The 20989-nt window shown below is 43.3% G+C and overlaps 1 protein-coding gene across 3 annotated transcripts in view; it reads right to left on the minus strand.

The window, feature by feature from the left end:
• CYFIP1 (cytoplasmic FMR1 interacting protein 1) overlaps positions 1-20989 on the minus strand; it is a 127458-nt gene that overhangs the window by 50830 nt on the left and 55639 nt on the right. For all 3 annotated transcript variants that reach the window (XM_074983298.1, XM_074983299.1, XM_074983301.1), the window contains exons 13-22: positions 18838-18963; positions 18571-18737; positions 16566-16713; positions 14247-14400; positions 12879-13035; positions 10128-10224; positions 9671-9747; positions 7850-7958; positions 6306-6425; positions 837-1036 (exon numbers count right to left, since the gene is read on the minus strand). In XM_074983298.1, coding sequence (XP_074839399.1) covers positions 837-1036; positions 6306-6425; positions 7850-7958; positions 9671-9747; positions 10128-10224; positions 12879-13035; positions 14247-14400; positions 16566-16713; positions 18571-18737; positions 18838-18963 — 1355 coding nt within the window. The remainder of the gene's footprint in view (positions 1-836; positions 1037-6305; positions 6426-7849; positions 7959-9670; positions 9748-10127; positions 10225-12878; positions 13036-14246; positions 14401-16565; positions 16714-18570; positions 18738-18837; positions 18964-20989) is intronic.

Consider the following 20989-nt stretch of genomic DNA (forward strand, 5'->3'; position numbering starts at 1 on the left):
TGAAGGGGGTGTGGTAATCAGGCTGATGGGAGATTACTAATGAAGTGCTGTGATGCACATGCAGCACTTCATTGGGCTAACTTCAAAGTGTCAAACTTTGAAGTGCCTGCATGCCATGTCAAAGTGCTGCCAGGGGAGAATTAGCCTAATGCATATGCACTGCAGCACTTCATTAGTAATCTCCCACCAGTCTGATTACCACTCCCCCTTTGAAGAAGGGGGCAAGTGTAGACGTAGCCTTTGTGTTGTAAAATATTTTACTACTTTATTTTCTTTATCAAAGCTTGTCCAAACAGGTATCTTGAACTATTTTTAAGTATTCTTTATTTTACAGCATATTGTAGATAATTAAAATTTCACAGAATTTAGCGACTCAGGTTAAGTTTGGCTTCTTTCCTATTGTGGCCACATACTAGCACATTGTCAAATGTAGCAAAGGATAAGTAGTCTGAATTACTTGGCTTTGTTACACATGTGTATTTCATGCCACACAAACCATTCCAAAGATTGAAAAAGGAGGTAGAAGAAAAACACGAGGAGAACAGAAACAGCCTTCACCAGCATTTGTTAAGGAAGCGGTTATAGCAGAGATAAGCTGCTGCAATCTTCACTTGTATTCAATCCTTCCTCCTATTGTAAATAATTATCAAAGCTCGACTAATGTAAAAATATCCACTGGGACTCAAATAATTGATTTTTAAATGAGAAACAATATTTTTAAAATACTGGCAAAATATGAACAGTTGGCAGCCCTCAGACATACCAGGTAAGCAGAATCTCCTGTACATTTCACCCTACATGTGCAAAACAGTTATTTAGAAAGCCCCCGTGCTAACCTGTTAGTGGACCCGTTGTAGCAATAGTTTGGAAGGAAATCATAGTTGAGCTCCCAGAAGACATGAAGCGTGATTCTTCCATAGGGAGCTGATACATTGTGATTGGCTTCTCTGAACATGGCATCAAAGCTGTCCAAGGTCATGTATCTGCTCAGTAGCTTGTGCGTCATTTTATTTATCTCCACCAAGCCATCTAGTTCCTGAAAACATTTAAAACAAGATGGGGGGGAGGGGAGACAAAAAGAATTAGCATCAGCATTTCTTTATGAGCTGTACATGGTGCTTATCACTATAGTATCTGAATGATTTATAAACTTCAATCCACCCTCACAAAACCCTATGAGGAGAATGGGTGGTACTTTTCCCCGTTAATAAAATAGACATTGGAAGCACAGAGCGACTAAGGTAATAAATTTATATTAAAGTTGGATGCCCAAGGGAAGACTCTTAGGCCCTGATGTTTCAGAGCACATAGCATTGTATATGGCGCTTTATTCGTTCAGAACCCAATCCTACAGACTTCAGTCACGCTTCTGAAATTCAGGCCCCCCCAGTTTCAAGTGCGGCACACAGAAATGGAGGAACGCACATTTCATGGGCACTGGTAAAAAGCCTGATTACAGTGGCTTGCCCAGCATCACACAGCAAATGCTGGGGTAGAAACAGAAATGGAATCCAGGTTGCCAGGGCAGTATTCAACCACCTTAGCCACGAGACTGTCCTGCAATCCACTGCCTCATTCACTGAACACTTTTCAGCTTCTAGAGCAAACGAGACAGGGGTCCTACACCATGACTCATCCCAGAGCGGCTCCATCTGCTGCTCTGAATGAGACGGAGAGAGACTGGGGTGGAGGGGGAAGAGGGAGGCCAAGTCTGACTTTGTCTTTGTTAATTCCACAGTTATCTGTAAGTGGAGCTCTGAAAATAAGTGTGTGTTGATTAACATTTTAATACGAATCCAATGGAAATGACACCTTGGTATCTTAGGGTGCCCTTGGGCATGAGTCAGATCTGACTACATTACCGACAAAGCAATTTTTTCCTATTGGCAAGCCTATGGTGCCAGACTGCAAGAGACAGCTATTCCGCTTCATGCACCTAGTGAGACTGCCAGTTAAACTCAGATGCTGGATAATTTGTTTGCAGTCTGCAATTATGTACAGAACACAGCTGCTGATCATGTAAAAGGTTGTTATTTCAAACTCACGCCATTCGAATACCTGGTCTCCCCAGGTCTCTTCACCAGGCCCACTGACTGCCCTAGTCCCCGCCCCTTCTGCCATAGGCCCCACCCCTTCCAGGAGACAGAGCCAAGCCCCACTGCTTCTTACAACCCCACTTCAGCATCCAAGCATATCAGGCAGCCTACCTAGGAATTTTTTTCTGGCTCAGCAAAGCAAAAACCCATTTTCTTCCAACAACAATCATCACTGCTCCAGAGCTGAGCAGGACATCTTCAAGCAGGAAAAAGGTGAGGTTCTCCCCCACTCCTCCCAAATTCAATGCCTGTGGAGTGCTCCCAAACCCCAAGCACAGGAAAACAAATGACAGTCTCTCACACCACTGGAACAGATGATAGTGCATGGAGTTAGACTGCCCAGGCATCTCATGAGTTCATTTGGACAGGAACACTAATGAAGCAACATGAGAGGAAAGAGGAGAAAGCTGAGCAATGGAGGAAAGCTGAGATTTCTACCTCGGCTGCGTCTACACTTGCAAGTACATTTGGAAAATCCAGACCTCTTTCAAAAGAGCCTGCAGAGCATCTACGCACAACATGCACTCTTGTGATCAGAAATCAAAAGAACATGGCATCATTTTCAAAAAAGTGTTCCTCCAATCCCACGGTAGGGAGAGCGCCCCCTTTCGAAAGGAAGTGTGTGTAGACGCTCTGGGGGCTGCTCTTTCGAAAGAGCAGTCATCCATGGCTGGCAGCAGCAGGGCTCTATGGTAGCTGTATCCAACCACGTTTACAGTCATACAGATCCCCAAACTCCGTGGCAGGAAGCTGAGAGCGCGGTAGGAGCAGCAAACTCACAAGCTCCGGCGGCACTCCCTCAGCGCAGCCACAGAGCAGCAACTGTGACCCATGGCCAGGAGCCCCAGCCCACCCCCACAGGGCTGGTAGGACTCTGAGCAGCCCCTGAAAATAAGGGCACGCTCCTGGACCGAGCCTGAGGTCAGAGACCTGCTTGGGCTTTAGGAAGAGGAGGTGGTGCTGAAGGAGATGGGGGTGAAGCGGCTGAGTGAAGCTGCATTTGCCCACCTAGCCAAAGGGCTGTCCACCCAAGGACACCCTGCCCGCACCCCCAACCATGCACACAGCAACGTGAAGGAGGTGTGGCAGGGTTACGCCCGGGCCCTGAACTCTGCTACTGAGAGCTCCACAGCCTCCTGGGGCCCAGGGACAGCTCCCCATACCCTTCATCCTGGGCACAGCAGCAGATGAGCCACACCCCAGGGGATGAGAAGGAGCCCGGACCAGCAGAATGCCCCAGGCACCCAGAGCCAGACGCCATCACCAAGGTCTCGAGCGACTAGGTGGACCTCGTGATCGAGCTCCCATCCTGGTTGTCAAGCAGGGCAATGGGCAGCTGGGCATCGCTGGACCCTGACGAGGAACCCCAGTAACTACCAGGCAGGAAACACACCCCAGCCAGTGGGGTGGGGGCACCACAGCCACCAGTGGGCCACCCACATGCCCAGCAGACCTGGGCCAGGCACAGCACTAGTGGCCGTGACTCCCAGCACACCGCAACTGCGGCCACCGACATCCAGCAGCTGCTCCTCTGGACAGCGCCACAAGCTACACATCTCAGGTGGGTGCTAGAGATGGACCGCGGCTGGGGACCACCCCACATGGGGGGACCCCTGTAGCACGTGCAATACCCCATGGCTGCTGGATGGGGGCCAGTGCCCACGGGGGGGTGGGGCACGGCCCTCGTGCCATAACAGTGGACTGACCATGTCCTCCTCTCCATCCCTGCAGCTGCGCCGCAGGAGGACTGGGAGATCCCCAACCCTTCCGTTGCCCCAAACAGCCTGGAGGAGGAGGGGGACTGCTCACCCTTCCCAGCTGCACCACGAGGGGCCTGGAGCAGGAGGGCACGACAGAGGGCCGCTGAGGACGACGCCACCCATTGCCAGACAGATCTGGCAGAGCCGTGCCTCCGCATGGATGAGGCGCACCATGTGTGGCAGACAGACACACAGGATGACCTGCTGGGCCACTGGCGGGAGATGACGGCGGTCCTGTGGGATCACTCAGTGCTCCTGGCCTGCCTGGTCCCCCTGCCAAGCTTGCCCCTGCCCCCCTTACCGAGTCTACCCCCACCCAACCCTTCCCATAGCCCTACCTCCCCATGCGGCCCACACCTTCCCAGCCCTGCTGGGGACCCCATACCAGGGCTGGAGGGGATCCCAAGGATGATGAGGCTCACAGCCATCCACACCTGCCCCCAGAGTAGCCTCCTCCCTGGTTGTGCCAGCTCCCCCTTGCCCAATCCCTCCATTACATATAGTTTGTCTCCCACTCCCTGCTATAGTTAGTTTTTTTTAGGTATTTTTAGACAGCACAAACTTGATAGTGTAAGTTAAAGTTTTATTTTTGCACCACCCTGTGTCCCGTGCTCTTGTTAGGGGGGAGTGGATGTGCATGGGGGGGGGGACCATGGGGGTGCATGTGTGGAGGGGTCTGCAGGGGGTGCTGTGGGTGGGGGTCACTGTGGCCCATGTGTGAAGGCCTCCTGGAGGACCTCCCTAGTGTTGATCCTGTGCCAGTGGGCCTGGCAGCTTGGGGCAGGGGCCAGCTGTTCAAACCTGGGGCCAGACTCAGCTACCTACCACGGGGCAAAGCCTCACCCTTGCCCTCCACAATGTTGTGGAGGACGCAGCAGGCACCCACCACCACCAGGACATTCTGCATGCCAACCTCAAGCTGTGTGAGGAAGCACCACCACTGGCCCTTAAGGTGCCCGAAGGCCCAATCCACCACATCGTGGGCCTGGTTCAGCTCCCGGGTGGAGTCGGGGTGCCCTCATCCCATGGTGGGACGTATGTCCCATCCTCCATTCTGCAGCAGAGGCCTGAAAGCTGGAACACCCTGGATTCATGTGTCTGACCTGCCCAGCCTACATTGGTGTCCCTGAAGCATCCCTTTGGGTCCATCAGTGCCTGAAGCATTAGTGAGTGGCAGCTCTTCCACTTGATGTAGGTGCCAACACTGTGTTCTGGGGGCACAGATGGGGATGTGCGCCTTGTTGAACGCACCAAAACAATTTGGGAAGCCAAGCCCAGCAAATCCCGCGACCGCTGCATCCGTTTCCCCACACAGACCACCCTGTGCAGCTGCATGGAGTGTGCCCAGCTCCCTTCCCCCGATCCCTAGCCACCAAGGGTCCCTCCCCTTGCATGGGTTCTCCCCTCCCACCCCCGGGGTATGTGCGTGCCACAAGCATGCCTTACCACCATGGTGGCAGCCCAACGCGTGCCCCATAGGGCAGGCCGCATGCAGGTGTCCCAGTTTCTCAGGGCAAGGGCGAACCAGTAGCAGAACTCTTTGGAGGTCTTCCTGCTCATGCAGAAGTTTTGCACCCACCTGGCATCATCCCAGTCCCCAAGCACCAGCTGCTTCCACCAGTCCCTACTGCTGGGGTGGGCTCCAGAGGCTGTGCAGCGCTCGGGGGGGGGGGGGAGGTGGGATGCTCTTGCATGATCCTAACTTGAGGTGCTCCAGATCCCCAGTGGGAGGAATCACCCCAGGAGGAGGTAGAAGGCAGCAGTCAGCACTGTGGCCAGCTGGCCAAGCACAGCATCAAGTATGGCCAGCTCAAGGATGAGGAGCTGCTGCTGGACATCCATGGGGACTGGCTTCCAGGCACCTTTGGGCTCTGGGGGGTTTGTGACAGCACTGCAGGCCTCAGCACGTGCAGGGTGAGGGTACTTGGCAGAGGCCCTTTAAGGGAGCAGCTGCCTGTAAGGCCCGGAAGGACTTGTACACCATGTGACCCCGTCAGCAGTGTTTCCTGGCCCAGTCTTTCGAAAGAGCACCTGTATCTGTGTGGATTCTCTCTTTGGAAAGAGCAGGCTGGTCTTTCAAAGGGGTGGATAGCAATTTTGATCCACTTTTTCTGTGTAGATGTGCACTTTTGAAAGGCAATCTTTCGAAGGGTGGCTGTCAAAAGATCACCTTTTGAAAGCGTGCTGTAGTGTGGATATAGCCCTACTGTGCTTAAATTAAATTCTTTTCTGTTTACATTTATTTAACTCATCTATCAGGCTTTCTTTGTACAGCATAAGGCTGCAAAAAACTGGTACAGCCAGAATGTAGACAACACCTAAAATACGTTCCTAGTTTTGGAGAAATGTTTAAGTCATTCAGCCAGACCCAGTAAGCAAGTAATAATACAGCACTAGCACCACACTCCCAGTGAAAGCCCTGCAGGTCGGCTTCAGCAACAATACTTACAACAATGGAGGTCAAGTCTTCACTTTCAAATCGACCAATTGCCAGTTCCATTGATTTATACATGGCTGCTGAAATCCGCTGAGTGATCAGTCGGTTTAGATCTATTGACCTACCAAGAAGCTAAAGGAGAACAACCCCCAAAAATGTGTCAGATAAAGAGGTTCAGAGACTATTTTACTAAGGTAAGAAATCCATTTTTTCTAAATCAACAGAAGAGCTGCATGTTTACATGCTATTCAGACACACATAATACATATGAACACATGTTGGCGACGGTTACACTACAGCAATCTGTCTACAGAAGTTCCTGTCAGAAGAGATGTTCCGACAAAACTTCTGTTGACAGATTGCAGCTACACCTAAAAACAGACTGATCTTTTGATCCGCCCTGTCGACAAAAGGGTTCCCAGGAGCATCTACAAAGCTTTTTTGTCAACAATTTCTGTTGACAAAACGCACTGTTTGTGCACATGCTCAACGAATTTTCTCTAAAAAAAACTCACTTGTCCAACCATAGCTGCTGTGTATACCAGCTATCCCAGCCCACATCCTCACACAAAAAATACTAAGTACAGTGCACCAAAACCTAATCAAATCCTGATCCTTACAAATCCTTGTCTACAATTTGGAGAAAAGACTGAAAACAATCATTTGAGGGAGATAATTCCATCAATAATATTACTCTACTTTTTGAAACTATAGATAATTGCATTAAAACAGGATATTTGCAGCTCTGGAGTTCATCTACCACTGCTACTTGAAATGAGGTTTTGTCTCTGATGGGCCCAGCCAAGCTCTTGTGGATAGTATGGTATGTCTCCGCTATGCAGCTTGTTGCTAAAAAGTCAGCTTGTGAGAATGCGGTTTGTAGGCACTTTTGTCAGCTAAATACTTCCACCCTCAACTATGGGGTTTTGCTTTGTCAGCAGCAGAGCCCTCCTGCTTACAAAGCAGGGTTCACGCTTTCACCTGTCACAACAAAACTTTGTCGTTTGAGGGGGGCAGATTTTTAAGCCATGAACAACAAAAGTTGTGTCAATCAAGTGGCAGCGTAGACACAGCCTATGACAAGAGACAAGGAATACTGTGCTCTCAGTTGAGAAGTAAGTACTAGGTACAGTGCAAGCTGTATTACCTGGCAACCGCAAGGAACTGGCCATGTTCAACAATCAAAAGTGCTCTGCTGCCACTGCTGCCAGCCAGCCAGCCAGCCAGCCCCGCAGGCATTGGTCCTGGCCCTGACCAGGCAGCTGGCTCTGATCCCATGGCTGCCAGCGGACACCCAGCCCTGCAGTCCCAGCCCCTGGCCCCACTGCTGCCGGCACCAGCTGGACCCATAGCCACAGGCTACAGCTGGCTGCCCCAGTCCCGCAGCAACCAGCCCCACTCTGCTGATACAGGTGCCAGTTAATTGAGCTTGCTGGTTACCCAGATACTGGATAGCACAGCTTTACTGTACATCAACAGTATTGAAAAAGTGGTGGAGCGAGAGGGAATAAAGGGAAACAATTCATACACAATACAGTAGCATCAGCTTTACTCACTTGGACATGTCGCTGTTTCAGCAGTGTCTCATAACGGTTGGATGACGGCAAGTGAATTGCTGCCCCCTGATTCTTGCACTCTGAACGTAGCCGTTTATCCAGGAGCAGACTATTAAGACAGAAAAAAAGGTTACAGTATATCACATAGCAAACTATCACAGAAAGCAAAGTAACACAACTGCAGGACAGGAAGGGACCGCAGGAGGTCATCTAGTCTAGTCCACTGCCCTCATGGCAGGGCTAAGTATTATCTACACTATCCCTTACAGGTGTTTGTCTGCTTTTTCACATCTCCAATGAAGGAGATTCCACAGCCTCCAAAGGCAATTTATTTCTCTGCTTACTTACCCTGACAGTGTGGAAGCATTCCATAATATCCCCTCTAACCTGCCCTTGCTGCAATTTATGCTCACTGTTTCTTGTCCTACTATCAGAGGTTAACAAGTACAATTTTTCTCCCTCCTTCTTCTAACAGCCTTTTTGTCCTTGCAAGTTCACTGTCCCCACCTCTCACGCTTTTCTTTTCTAGACTAAACAAAAAACACAATTTTTTTTTTTTTAAATCTTCCCTTGTGGATAATGCTTTTAAGACCTTCTCTGGACTGTTTCCAATTAATCCACATCCTCTCTAAAACTAGACACAATATTTCAGTTAAGGCCTAATCAGTGCGGAGCAGAACAGAAGAATTACTTCTTGCATCTTACTTTCTTACTTACAACACTTCTACTAATTCATCCCAGAACGTTGTTTGCTTTGCTGACTCATATTTACTCTGTAATCATCAAAGACACCCAGGCCCCTTTCCACAGTACTCTTTCCTAGGCAGCTATATTCCATTTTATGTATTTGCAATTGTTCCTTCCTACATGGAATACTTTGGATTTGTCCTCATTGAGTTTCACCCTATTTACCTTAGACTATTTTACATTTTCTCCAGATCATTTTGAATTTTATTTCTATCCTCCAAAGCACTTATAAGCCGTCCCAGCCTGGTATCATCTGCAAACTTTAAGCATACTTTCTATTCCATTATCTACATCACTGATGACAGTATTGAACAAAACCAGAACCAAAACTGATCCCTGTGAGACCCCACTCAATATGCCCTTTCAGCTTGAATGTGAATCACTGATGATTACTCTCTGAGAACTGTTTTCCAATCAAAGACCAACCTTGTAGTAGCTCAATCTAGATTTCATTTCCCTAGCTTGTTTGAGACAGGTCACGTGACATAGCATTAAAAGCCTTACTGAAGTCAAGATGTATCACATCTACTGCATCTCCCTCCCACAACACTTGTTACCCTTTCAAAAGGCAGCTATCAGGTTGGTTTGATATCATATATTCTTGACAAATTCATCAATTACTTATCTTATTATCTTCTACATGTTTGTCTACCGATTGCTTAATTACCTGCTGCATTATCTTTTGGGGTTCTGAAGTTACACTGCCTGATCTGTGATTCCCCAGGTTGTCCTTATTTACATGTTTATAGATTGCCCTAAATTTGCCCTCTTCCAGTTCTGTGTAATCTCTCTTGTCCTCCATGACTTCTGGAAAAATAATCTCAAATGGCTCAAATATTTCCTCAGTCAGCACCTTGAGTATTCTAGGATGTATTTCATTAGGCCTGGGTAACTTAAGCATCTAACTTGAGTCTAAATCATTTTTAACTTGTTCTTTCCCTATTTTAGCCTCTAATCCTACCTCATTTTCATGGTCTTTCACTATGCTATCTGTCCAATCACTAAACTTTTTGGTGAAAACTGAAACAAAACAACAAAACCATGAATGAACAACACTATAATCAGAATAGCTACCTTCCTGCCATGATCTTGTAGTATGCAAATATTTGGTCTGCCAACTTGTAGACAAACTGGTCAAAGCACAAGTTTACCTGGAAAATGGGGGAGACGTTTGTTTATTAGTATTTGCACAGAAATAAAAAGGGGCACATAGTCTCTCTCGTCATTAGCTAAAGAATAAATAAATAAAAGCTAGTGAGCACAAAATTCTACTGCTTCCCCATGAAGATCAGTTACTTCAATCTAAACAATGCCAAAACTGGACATATGCACTTATGTGTTTAGTCAAAGCTTATTATCAAGGAAGGCTGTTGCCTCCTCCTGCCTATTTCTTCTTTTGGCATTCTCACCACTTCCATTCCGTAACACCATCATCAGTTTTGATGAGCTACATATGGCTGCAGAATGTTCCTGTGCAGTATCCCTATTAGGATGCACAACAGTTTTTCTCCACAAGATGATTTTAGTTTACCTCTGCCTCAATTTCATCGTAGAGGAACTGCTTCTTAAATTTAGTAAGCGCATAATGAGCACTATCGTTGTAAAGATCCAAAGAATAGAGAACGTATCTGAATGAAAAAGAAAAAAAGAATGGTTACTCACCCCTACAGCAACTCTGATCCTTTCAAATGTTGTGGTCACTTTGGATCCCACTTTAGATGCACATATGCCTCATATGCCTGAGAGCAGATTGTTTTTGAATAGCAGAGTTCAGGTCATGCCTGTACCCTGGGCCTCTCTTCAGCTCCAGGGCAAAGACAAAGGACAGTGTTGCCATGACGCTGTCTCAGTTCCCTTGAAGTTGGAAGGCCCTGGTAACTAGGTCATAACACCCACACTGACTATAACACTATGAAGAGTCACGTTTACAATAGAGGAAAGTAGCTTTTCTTTCTCTGAGTGTCAGTGTGAATCACCTTGTAGGTGACTGGCAAGCAATATGGCAAGAATAAGGCATTTCAGTTGCCTAAGTCAAACAGTGATTGACATACTGGTCTCCCAAACTTGGCCTTTGTCCTGGCTGCGAAATCCAAGACCTAATATTTGACAATAATCAGTGGGTTACTCCAGGTTGCTCATATTGGCACATTTCTGCAGCTGACAAGTTACTGAGCTCTGGTGAAGTGACGTTTGATGCTGAGTGGCAGAGGTACACCACCAGGTAGTAACACAACGTATCACCTTGTGTTACCTGTTCTAATATTAAGAGACGATAACCTGGCCTTTGAAATATCCAGTTATTGTCAGGAATACATGGGGCAACACTTTGCACAGGTTGGTCCTGTCAATATAACAACAGGAGAGTGCTCCAAATATGTCTAGTCTGTGTAACTTCTCTTCTCCCAGTAACGCATCTGGCTTTGAGAAGAGGACAGGTAAGTTGATTGACTGGATTCTGGTACTCCAGGTGGCATGGCCATGGGGTGGGGAGCAGAGGGAGCTGGATAAGGGAAATGGGGGTCGTCCAGGCACAAGGAACAGGGAGGACAACAGGGAACGAGAGTCCTGGGAGCTCAGGGGGCAGGGTGGATAGGATTAGGGGCGTGTCAGGCCATGCCCGTCTGTCTGTTTAGGGGGAGACAGCTTCCCTCAGCCTTCCTAACTCAGGCTTTCATACAATTTCTGTACCCAGTGTAGCCCTCAGGCCAAAAAGTTTGCCTACCCTGGTCTATCAGGCTTTTCCCCTAGAGAAAAAAATGTCTTAAGGCAGAACTGAATGGGGTACAGGCAAAGTCTGGCAAGTAGCTTCATGTATACACACGCCATCACGTAGCCTGGCCCTGCGCAGCATGTTCATACTGCGCTGGTTCCGTCAGCTGGAGCATGAGCCTCCACGGAGACACACTCCCCTCCTCGTTCTTTTGTGCCCTCAAACAGGAGCCTGGGGAGGGGCAGTGTGCACAAGCGGCCTTGAGGAGCGCTGTTACTCGGAAAATGCTGATCTCGGGCCAGCGCATTCTGCCAGGGGATCTGCACTGTCATGTTCTCAAAGAACAAATATTCACTGTTTGTGAAATGCCCCACTGTAAACATGCCAAAAAATAAAATAAAATAAAATAAACCACTTGATAACTGAAAAAAAACAAAACCAAACCATAAAACCTCATTTGTAACTAAGAAGATTAAAAATATAGTAGGTAAGTGGGTCTATTACCTGCAGCATACCCTGCCACAAACACATCTTACAGCTACGTATTGAGGACAGCAGTAAAACAGTCAGGGCAACAGTGCCAATTGTCGGGCCAGGAATCTGATCCAGGCATTTAGGTGACCTGTATGACAGACTCCAGAGAAGGATGACCAAAATATAATCCTGTCTCTAGCCCTCCTGAGCTAATTTAAGCAGATAGCAGTAGGAAATAACAGAGGCCTGCCATAAAAACCTTAGGGTGTAACACTTGGTATGCCACACCTCCAAAACCTTTCCCAAGCTACTGTTCTTACTAAGCAAAGCAATTTTAATGTGTAGAGGGTAAGACCTCTCACACCACACAAAACCAACTTTTCTGGCCATTGCACAATAGGCTCCTATAAGGAATGAGAGCAAATAGGAAGCCACAGAAATGAAAAACATGAAAATACTGCTACCAGCATTGTCTCAAAAGAAGGTGGGACAAACGAAACAATTTAGCTTCATGTTCTCTTCCTTGTACGTACACTAAGGATACTGAGAACAAATAATTATTCACCCGAAGTTCTATTTCTGTGAAGACACTGTATTGACTGTCTCCTACTAATCTACCACAGAGCTGGTAAGGCACTGGAGGTAAATTTTCATTTCTTTTTCCTAAAGGTTTTGTTTGATCATTCTTTGTTGTCTGGCACATTTCTAGCATGGAGAGCCATATGCTTCCCATTCATCAAGGAACTTGGAGTTAAATCCTGACTACACTGAAGGCAACACAAGTGTCGTCATAAACTTTGATGGGGTCAGCATTTCACCTGGACACCTCATGTTCTACAGGGGATGGAGAAACACAGCAGGCTGAGCCCTAAAAGAGGCTGGCCTTCCTGTTTGTCAAAGAGCCAAAACCACTGAGAGCCAGGGAGCTCAGCCCAGGGTGTGCAGATGAAAGGGCAGGAATGCAGAAAACAGTATCTTTAAAGAATCATGTTTGCAATATTTTCTCAACAAAAACTTGTTAACTTGAGTGAAGGCACTAACTCAATAAATACAACAGCATTTAAAGTAATGCAGCAGAAGAGCACAAACAGATCTTACTCCATCATTGATGCCTCTTTGGTTTCCAGAATATGATCAGTCAAAATCCAAGGCATAGACATCTCAATGGGGAACTGGATTCTTCTACCCATGGTGAGTTCTAAAAAGAACTCTCTGAACCACAACTGGGACAGGTCACAGCACTGCTGCAAGGTTTCTTTCAGAACAAAGAACAAGGCATTATTCTTCTCATACCAGAAACATGTTAAGAACAAACAGAAAATGTGATTATGATGGCAAATGTGAAACTAAAAAGTAGGTGTGAATCATTAGTGCTACATGTAAATCAAATTCAAATGTAAAACCTGTGAGGCTTTGAAATAGTTCTGAGTGCACACAAACCCTCAAAGAGTTGGATTTTTTAATTTGCTTTTGTTTGTTTTCCAGAAAACACTGCAAAAGTGGGCCAGCCCACTGGTATACTAGGGAAAAAAAAGTGCATTATACAACACTTGAGGAGTTTAATTCCCCAGCAGGGGCTCAAGATGCTGTAAAAGCAATACCCTCAGCTCAATTAGTTATGGGAGAAGGAAGGCTGGAGCATCCTGTGGCCATTATAATTACTCCATACATCTGACTAAGCAGTGAAATTGACTGGCTCCATATGATCTTTTGCAGATTTAGAGGGGCAGGGAATTACTGCAATTCTTGAGGGAGGGTTTGGAAAAAGGGAAGGTAACTCTGAGAACACCTTTTCAGGGATGCTGAGAGATTCCTTTAAGTCTCTCCAGCTAACAGACATACAACAGGCAATGTTTGCAAAATGCTGAAGAGCCTAAACAAAGATGAACTGTTTACTATTAACATTTTCTAATGAACATTGTGCTGCTTATGGAAAGCGTTAGTACTGGGATTAACAGGTGCGACTCCTCTGACAGCCAACATTTCAAAAAAAAAAAAAAAAAAAAAAAAGATGAAAGACAACACAACATGGTGATGACAAAGACTAGATACATTCAGTGTCAGTAGGTGACTCCATTAGGATTGCATGTTTCCGATTACAAAGACAAAATACAGATGGGTAGCTAACCAATACCAAATTTACCACTACAGGGAACTTGATGTATCTCCTAAAAAATTAATTTTTTGCAATTTAAACAGACTTGATATTTTGTGTCTTTATTATACAAAATATAAAAGTAACAATAAAAAATACAGCCCACTAAAACAAATGCACAAAAGCAAAAAAGCAAAACAAAAAAGTACTTAGGTGAACTGTTCTTTTGTAATATCTCAAAGCTCTGACAGGCCAATATTTTAGATAAAGAAACCAGCTCTAAGTGGCTTAGGCAATCGGAAACATTTTCCAGGGCACGTGAAAGGTGTTAGGACATGCTAAGCTGGACACTGATCATCTACATATCTTACCACTGAAATTTATCAAATGAGTGTAGAAGAAAGACTCGCGATGAAATTTTTCTATGTCCAATATGGTGGGCCCCTCAAGGCTACTTCTCAAGGTTTTCTTGGAACCACTTTTGTCAGCAATGAGAGACTCTAACATAGTTCTCACCATGTAAAGCTGTATCATTAAAAGGAAACATTTGTGGTGGAAAGGAAAAAAGGAAAATATACATGGTACATTAGTTGAGCAACACTGAGAAATACTATCAAGAAAGTGACTGCTCCACTTCAAACTGAACCCTACCACAATTTTGGCAAGAGCCCTGCCTTTTTCCTTTGAAAACAAAAAGACAGCAGCTCTGACCAAAAGTTAATAACAATGCAATGCCTCACCAGAAAGCCTTCCAAGTTAAAGGAGTCTGCATTAACATATATGAACAGACAATTTGTAGTGGAACAGTTCGCTCACCACAAATTAAAATAATAAGTAGTATCTTACCACCAAAGTTTAAAAGAGGCGGATAGATGTAGGACTGCCTCAGAAACTTGTTTATCACATGCAATAGCTTTTCCATTCCAAGAGATTTGAGCTGCTTCAACAGCCCAGCAGAGTTTAAGGACTCTGTCATAGTGCGAACCATGTAGAGCTAAAAACCAATAGACAAGGAGAGGCAGGGGAGAGAGAAACAGTTAATACAACACATGGGTAAATGGGGAAGGGGAAACAGAAGCAGAAAAAGCATGTGTTAGTGTGTTAGGGATGAAAAACAATACAGTAAGCATGCAGAGGGAAACCTCCACTTCTAAAACAGGCAAATTTCTTCATTTGGCCTGTTAAATCTGCGAAGGTCCAATATAATGCTCATTTAAGTCAACGGGAAGACTCTCACTGACTTCAATGAGATCTGAATCTGGTCCTAAGAGCCTAGTGGCCTCAAGTTTTTTCCATGCAGATTTCTCAGTGCAGTAAATCCAGTGAATTATTAATCTGGAACTACTGTAAAACTGACAGACCAGCAAGCTAAGGAATTACTTTAATCTGCCTTCCCTTCCCCCACAAAGATAAACAAGTTTTTGTGTCCAAGACCAGACAGCGGACAGAAGAGTATATTTTAACGAGATTGCAACAGTCAGTGAAACAAAGCCCCTAAACATTCCAAGAGTGAGAAAAAAAAAAATCACTGGTGGTAATTTTAAAGAATAGATCATTGTACTGGTTTAATTGTCTTAAACAAAATATTATTTATATATTTAAACTTTATATATTATATATAATATATATTATTTATATATTTGAACTTCTTTCCCCACACAATTTTTAAACACAACTCAGTCAACCATGATCAATATAAAAGCACCCCAGAAACAGCTTCTTCCCCAGCTCCACCCCAAGATTTTGGGAATCAGTGTATTTCATCGATACGCCACAATTCCATTTATTTTCACTTCCCAGTATAGTCAGAGCACTAAGCAGTAATTTATCTATCATAAATGTGATCCTGTACAAACATCCCTTGAAATGGCAAACACAAAAGACAAAGATGGATCCCACCTAAAAATGGGGAAGGGGCAAACATCCAAATATGGGTTACAGTGGTTATTATGAAGAGCATCTTTTAAAAATGTGTGCTGTTCTACAGTAGACAGAAAAAGGAGACTAGATGGATTTCAAGGTGAAATTCTGAAGTCTATCAACCACCAGGGCAAATGCACAAGAAATTACAAAGACAGAGGTGCAAAGAGAATTGGGGTCAGCACAAATATTCACCAGGATCAAGTTTAAGAATACAAGTCTCAAATATAGCAAGCAGTTTTAAAACAAGAAACATTTACTGGAAGGTAGTATCAGAGAAATAGCTGTGTTAGTCTGTGTCTTCGAGAACAACAAGAAGTCCTGTGGCACCTTATAGACAAACAGATATTTTGGAGCATAAGCTTTCGTGGGCAAAGACCCGCTTCGCCAGATGCCCACAAAAGCTTATGCTCCAAAATATCTGTTTGTCTATAAGGTGCCACAGGACTTCTTGTTGTTACTGGAAGGAGGAACCAGACAGGAAAGGAACCAATCATCTCAAAAATAGGAGTCTGAACATTTTAAAAAGGCATGTCTTTAAAATGTGTATTTCCTTGGAACAAAGTCAAAAATACGGAAGTTCAGCACTTGGGGAAAAAAATACATTAGGGTAGAAAATGAAAGTGAAAGCAACCCAGACAGAAAAATTTAACTAGTCTGGATTTATACTTTATTTATCCATCTTGTTACAGGGCTCAGTGGTGAAGTTATTTCTACATCAGTCAGCAATGTTAACACTATGATTATCACACAGCAAGAACAGGAAATACCTGGGTACTGGAGGGTCCCACTGCTCGCCTCGGAACTTTGATATCAAAACCACTTTTGGGGTCCTTCTCTCCTCTCAGTGCTGGGTCATTAAATGGCTCATGTCCTGCTTCCCAGTCACAAACTGTCTTCCTGATGGCCTGAAGAACACTAAACACAATCCAAAATGATTTAGCACCCAAACAGATATAAATGCTTATCCCAGAACCACAAGCATATCAATGCAGACTTTTTAAAGGGACTATATTTTATCAAACATATATTTTCTACTCATACTTTCACATTTTCCCCATCACTTACAGCTACCTTTAGCAACATATGCTTTTATATTAATAACCTTGTGTTGTACACCCTCACAATACACTAGCACCAAAGTAAATGACATATAATAAATGAATGAAGCCCAAATAATATTGCTAATAAAGAAGAAAGCTTCTATTTATAAAATATCCTGGTAGTGCAAAATTATTTTTAAAATTCTAAGGAGGATTCTGATAAAATCTCTTAACAGTTTGCATGGGTGTGGCACTGGTCATTTAAGAAATATCACATGTACTTTATTATTATTATTGTATTATGTAATGCAAAATTCTTACTTAAAGTGAGAAATGACCCATTGGCAAAGACAGACATCTCCTTTGGCCCCATCTATCTTATATTTCACAAATCACTCCATATATAGCCCAACATAGCATGTAAAACTACTTCACATTATTACACCAAATCTATGCTCACATGGGTAAACCACGTTACCAGCTTGTTTCGGAAAGTCTTCTTTTAATATGGTTTTGGCTAACATAGGCTTCTCTGTAGAGTAGATAGAAACTATGAAAATCTAGACAGAGAAAAGTTTCACACTAGATCAATCTGTTGGTCACCTTCAGCAATTGACTGCTATCAAAGTATCATGGACTTCTACAACTGGTGATTAATACCTATGTTTATAGTAAACTGTCATCCCTAAAAATACTAAACATTCAAAATCCCTCCAATACACTCTTCGGACTATAATATGTTAATAACATTATTAAATTGTATTCATCAAACTGGAAAGATTATTTTGAGATGTAATGAATATTCAAAAAGAGATGAGGGCTGGAATTCACACATCCAACATTATGATCCTCTTCTGTTTTAAGTACTGAATTGGAATACAAATATTTCTCAAAAACTATCTAAGCATTGCTCACAGTGCACTTAATGAACAGATGAGCTCTGGTTTCCACATTTAAACATTTATGAAAAATGTTACTTCAATGGCTCAAAAAAACCAACCAGAAAACTTCAAATTACAACAGATTTACATAAGAAATAAGAAAGTCACCAAGGAATAAACAACAACAACAACAGTGTAAGAATCTACTTGTAAATCGTAAGATCTGGAATAATCTGATCATTTCATTCATTAGTTTAAGACGCTATTTTTGTGAAGGTAGAGTGTAGCAGTGACATGACTAGTCAAGAGCCTGCACCTACAAGAATCTTGTGAGGCATCCAGCAATGCGTGGAAGTAAGTGTGGGGATGGTATTGACCAAAGTAGGGAAAACCGGGTGGTGGGAGGTAAAGAGAAGAGGAAAAGTTGAGGGGAAAGACAACACCACAAGGGTTTCTTTCTTTTATTTTTGTGATTGGGGATGGGGGACACGTTGAAGGGACAGAGCAGAATGATGAGACATGCATGGAGAACAGCTAGTAGTGATACTGGAATCATTAAAAGACTGCCCCTGTTTCCCTCTAAAATAAAAACCAAGACAATACACGCCACTCACAATAATGGCAGCATTAAATGGTTTAAAGGTTACACTACTTATGTTGTCTTCATGTAATCAGCATCAGGCAGGTTGTTCTAGACTAATATGTATTCAATGAAGTTAATTTTTTGATATTCAAACTGTAAGCCACAATGCCAGTTGCCTCTAAAATATGAATGCTTGTTTTAGATGATATCTAACTACTAAATTGGGGGAAAGGAATACAGGATGTTATACAAGAACATGAACACTAACCTCTGAATTACATTTTTCTTCTTTTTTATGGCCTGTCTTAATGGTTCTCTCAGTGTAACCTGGGAGAAGTCCTGAAGAGCAGCATAAATGGTATGACGTATGGCATGGTTAAAGACACTTTCCATCCTCCCCATCAGCACCTGAAGACCTTTAATCATGGCAATAACCTGCAGGAGAATATATATATTTCTTTAAAAATATAAATAAAAGGAAGGAGGAAGAATGAAAAAGCCCAAGTCTTCTGTAGAGGGAAAAAGTTTCTTTTACCTCAACCAAAGCAAACTTCTCTTCACTGGTGTAATTGTACCGTGTTGCTCTTTCATACTCTTCTGCATTGTCAGGGCAATCTTTATTGGAGTATTTATCAGTTGGATGAACTAGCTTCCATGAATACTGCAATTCACACAGGTAGGTGAAGAAAGATATGTGGAAGAAATTAAAAAAAAAAATTTTGAAATCACAAAAACACACAGGACACTCTACCTTGAATGCAGGTTTTATTCTAAGACAGTCCATCATTCTCAGTAATAAGTGATGATAGAACACTGTGGGTTTCAGAACACTACTGTAAGTTCTAAAACTCCCAAAATTCTCAGCACATGAGGTGGTTCAGCAAAGCATTTTCATGAAAATACATATAAATAAAACCCTGTCTTCATTTCACCTACAGGGAACCAAGAAAGATGCGTCATATGCAAAATAAGTGTAAAGAGAAGCTTTTGAAATAACTGAAATTTTAGAATTTAAAGATAGTTGGGAGCATCTTGCTGATTTCTTTTAGGCCTTCTAATAAAAAAAGGAGGGAGATTTTGTTTGTAGCTCTGAACATGCAATATTTCAAGAGAAATGTGTGCTGTTTTGGTACCAATATCAAAATATCACGTTAACATACTGCAAGGTATTTCAAAACTGATTTCAGCAGGAATGGTTCATATAAATTAATTACGTTAATTGAAAACTTCCAGATACCTATTAATCTAGTTTTCCACAACTTTATTTGTGGTAGGTGTCACAACTCAGTTCTTGTTCCTGAAATTAGAGTGCTAGACAGATTTGTAGTGCCATATAAGACATTATTATGGATTAAAATAACAAATGCCAAAGCAAAGTTTATTAATAGTGATTTAGTTTTAGGCCAATGCACAAAACCCAGAAAGTATTATAATAAAATTTAAAACTAAATCTAAAATTATAAAATGTTAAAACACTTATAAAGATTTTTTAAAAATCCAGATACCATCCAACCACATGAAATCACCAATCCACTTGCTTTCTTATTTGAGTGACCACCCATGAAAATGATTGACTTACAGGTACGTTGCTAAACACATTCTACTTCCTGAGAGGTCATAGGGAAAAAAAAAAAAAAAAGACATCTGGGACAAAAGCACAGAACGCCGTCTTGATCTCCAGGAGTAATACAGATTAAAGTGTCACAGATCGTGGGTCTCCCAGCTGCCCTACGCTGCATGGACAGTTACATTTCTCAGTGCCAGTATATTGTCCTTCTAAGCAAGCTTTCTGCTTGGATTTAAAACAGAAATCTGTAATGGCCCTCCTTAGCATGCTGTTTACATAAATTATCTAAATATATGGCAAACCCATGATTCTTTTTAAACAAGGGGCAATCAATGTGATATTTGAAATAGAAAAAATTGCCATATCCATTTGCTTATCAATATCCTCCATTCTCAACTTAACTGTGGATTTCACATATTTAAAATTTAAGTCTAATCATTTCTGATTCTGAGAAATCTTCCTGAGAATTCTGAATCCTAACCAAGGAAACTTATATGGGGCGGGGGGGGAAAAACAAAACCCTAGAGCGTGGTTCCTATACACAACTTTGACAAACACTGAGGAGGACTTCTGTGAATACAAAGCTCAATATTAATATTACAAAATTGCAATTTGGAGAGAACAACATTCATAGCTGTTTCAAAACAGTTGGGGCATTACTTAGGAGACAAAAAAAATCTCAAAGTATGTTTTGAATTATTCCCAGGCCTGTGGGCTCGTTCCAGTGCTATATTAAGTGCTACAGAGTCACACTGCATTTTTCACAGCAAGTAAAGAGAAAATTCTTGTCTTGCAATTTAGGTTGAATACAACAAAGAGGATCCCAGGCAAAAACGCAAGACAATGGTTTGGAACACACAAAACTAGTCTGTGGAGTTAAGATGGTACAATATGCGCAGGAGTGACTTTTTTTTTTTTTTTAAACTTATTTGTACTCTCTGGCTACGTCTACACAAGAAGTCTCTGTTGACAGAAGTCACTGTTGGAAGTGATTTCCTGGCAAAACTTCTGTTGACAGATTGCATCTACACATAGAAGCAGATTGAAAGAGCAATCTGCTCTGTTGACAAGAGAGCAGCCAGACTGCCCAGCCCTCTCTCAACAGAACACCTGACTGGTG

The sequence above is a fragment of the Carettochelys insculpta genome, chromosome 1 (assembly GCF_033958435.1).
Source record: "Carettochelys insculpta isolate YL-2023 chromosome 1, ASM3395843v1, whole genome shotgun sequence".
In the NCBI taxonomy this organism is placed as follows: Eukaryota; Metazoa; Chordata; order Testudines; family Carettochelyidae; genus Carettochelys; species Carettochelys insculpta.